Genomic DNA, 2,736 nt, shown 5'->3' with positions numbered 1-2,736 from the left:
GTGTATTTATAGGCTAGATATGAACGATCATTTGAAGCATATTGTATGTTTTATAAGCAGTAAAATAAGCATGTATTTGACCGAAATTCCAGAATTGTCTGCAAACTGCATGTATAGCGCGGTGAATGTTTATGATAGTCAACCAATGGGATGCTAGATTTTATTCTTTCCGACATTAAAGTACTTGAATACGACAAGCTCGTAATCACGACTTCATAAGTGGGAAATAGGAAATTTCCGATTGCACGTGAAGGCAGCATTAATCACATTGGTTTGAAGGCTCACCAATAGATATCTGGCATGTGTTTAGCTGAATGTAACATTCTCATTTAAGTAAGAAAGAGAAAGTATGTGTGATCTCTTGGGAAGATGTGGTGACATTCTTTTGTTTCTGCTTTTGTTTATTGATTAAACCAGAAAACAGCTGCAAAGATTTGTGTTTTGTTTCCAATAATCCTCCTGTGTTGAAGGATGGGAAATTAATTTTCTTGCAAGAAAGTATAAATCTTGACTTGTATGCAGATGTTTAGCAGATTCTGCTCAATGATGTTTGTGTATTTGTCTTTGCCCATGTTGTCCTTGATACAAACAAGCTTTCTAGTCCCTCCTACAAATAGAAACTCAGAATATAACACTGGCATCACCATGTTTGACTGATGGTGTTATCTGAGAGGATGGCTTTATTTGTTTTAATTCACTGTACCAATTTCTATAACAACGCAAAAACTGTTGCAACATAGGCTACCCTTTAAAGCAGCACTGTGTAACTTTTTCTGTGTTCAAAATTTGCTAAATGTATATAATGAGCAAGTACATCACGATTACTTAGACTTGGACTATTGTAGCCTGGTCGGGTCGTCACCGCTGCGGAGTAACACATACCTGCGTGAATCGCCATAGACATAAACTTAGAGAAGTAGCTCCAGTTGGAATTTTCTTCCGTGGGATGTGTGCAGTTCTGTTTATTAACCGCTAGAGCGCCAAAAGTTACATAGTGCTGCTTTAAAGGGGTCAAGGTTCAAAAAACACATTATTTTCCACATACTTATTATTTCTCCTCTATGCCCTGCCTTTCTGAAACGCGTCGATTTTTTGACCCCTTTAACAAACTATTTTCTATAATTATTTGAAATAAAATATTAAATAAAATAAGTTAATTATTACTGCTAATTGCAAGTAATAATTACAAGTGTCAGAATAAAAGTCAGAAAAAATTTGCAAACACACAGAGTGAACAAAGAGTGTTTTTAATAATTCAGCCAACTCTGATCTGTTTTCGGTTTCAATATTGCTGTGGCAGATCTTGCATTACATGTTTGCATTTGCAGGTACACTGCAAGACTTAATGCACAGATCTATTTTGACATATTAGGTTTTCTGTCCAATCTGTTGCTATGATTATCACTGTCGCATTTAATCACTTTTAAATGCAATAACACTGCAAATAGACACCTTTGACTCTCTTCAGAGTGCAAACCTTTTTAGAACAGCTGCTTTAGTGTTCCTCAGTTATAGCAAACAAAGATGGCAAGAGCTGGCTAAAATCACCACTTCCAAACTGGGTTGGAAAAAGAGCTGACAAAAAAATCTGCAATTTTTGCAATTAAAAGCTAACACAATTTTAACACGCATTCTTTTCTTCATCCTTCTTTCAGAGGGCATCGCTTTATGTTTCTCCAGCAGCACCTGCAGCCACAGGATTGAGTGTATCTCCAGGATCGTCATCAGATACATCCCATGTACAGCCCAACCCTCCTCCCTTTGCCCCCCTCTACAACCTGCTACCCTACAAGACCTCCAGCTTCTCCGCTTAGAACATCTGAATCCAAACCAAATACCTTTAGACTTCGCTCCCCTTAAACACAACATTAAAGGGGCCATATGATGCAATTTCAATTTTTCCTTTCTCTTTGGAGTGTTACAAGCTCTTGGTGCATAAAGAAGATCTGTAAAGTTGCAAAGACTAAAGTCTCAAATCCAAAGAGATATTCTTTATAAAAGTTAAGAGTCAGCCACGCCTACCTAAAACGGCTCGTTCTAACACGCCCCCACATGTCTACATCACTATGTGGGAAGATTTGCATAACGCCGCCCAAATGTTCACACAAAGAAAGAAGGCGTAACTTTCATTCTCGTTGTAGTATTGTTGTTGCTGCTGCCATGTCGTGAAGGCGCTGTGTGTTTCGTTGTGAAAGCGAAACTACTTTGTTTGGCCTTCCAAAAGAGGACGATATCCCTTCGTCACTGAGAACGCTGAGGAAATACATAAACTTTGCGCTGTGGATCGCCAGATCGGCTTTCACTGTGGACAAAGCGGAGTCCAGCCCGGGGTCGTCACATGTGGTTGCCGCAGGCATCACAATATGGTAAGGAACGTAACATTTCCGTCACACGCTTGAGGAATTCGGCCAATCACAATACACTGGATAGCTGGCCAATCAGAGCACACCTCGCTTTTTCAGACCGATGAGCTTTGTAAAAATCGACGCGTTTCAGAAAGGCGGGGCATAGAGGAGACACAATAATGTACAGTATGTGGAAATAATGTTTTTTGAACCTTAAACCGCATAAACACATTTTATTACACCAAATAACACAAAATAATGTTCTTTTTAGCAGCATCATATGACCCCTTTAAATCTAAATGGACTGTTTGCTTTCTGATTAAATGTCCGTGGTCTTATTGTGCAAGATTCATCCGAGCATGTTCTCAGGAAAACGGCTTGTTTTCATAAT

The 2,736-nt window shown here is 38.9% G+C and overlaps 1 protein-coding gene across 1 annotated transcript in view; it reads left to right on the top strand.

Moving 5' to 3' along the window:
• The window catches only part of LOC107557819 (transmembrane protein 255B-like), a 41,250-nt gene extending 39,379 nt beyond the window's left edge, over window positions 1-1,871 (top strand). The window contains exon 9 of the mRNA XM_016241370.1: window positions 1,656-1,871. Within this exon, the coding sequence (XP_016096856.1) occupies window positions 1,656-1,814 (159 nt within the window). The 3' untranslated portion in view covers window positions 1,815-1,871. The remainder of the gene's footprint in view (window positions 1-1,655) is intronic.
• Window positions 1,872-2,736: the final 865 nt, after the last annotated feature.

Source organism: Sinocyclocheilus grahami, unplaced genomic scaffold, assembly GCF_001515645.1.
Source record: "Sinocyclocheilus grahami isolate Dianchi unplaced genomic scaffold, SAMN03320097.WGS_v1.1 scaffold621.1, whole genome shotgun sequence".
NCBI lineage: Eukaryota > Metazoa > Chordata > Actinopteri > Cypriniformes > Cyprinidae > Sinocyclocheilus > Sinocyclocheilus grahami.
This window is presented reverse-complemented; position numbering and strand designations above follow the sequence as displayed.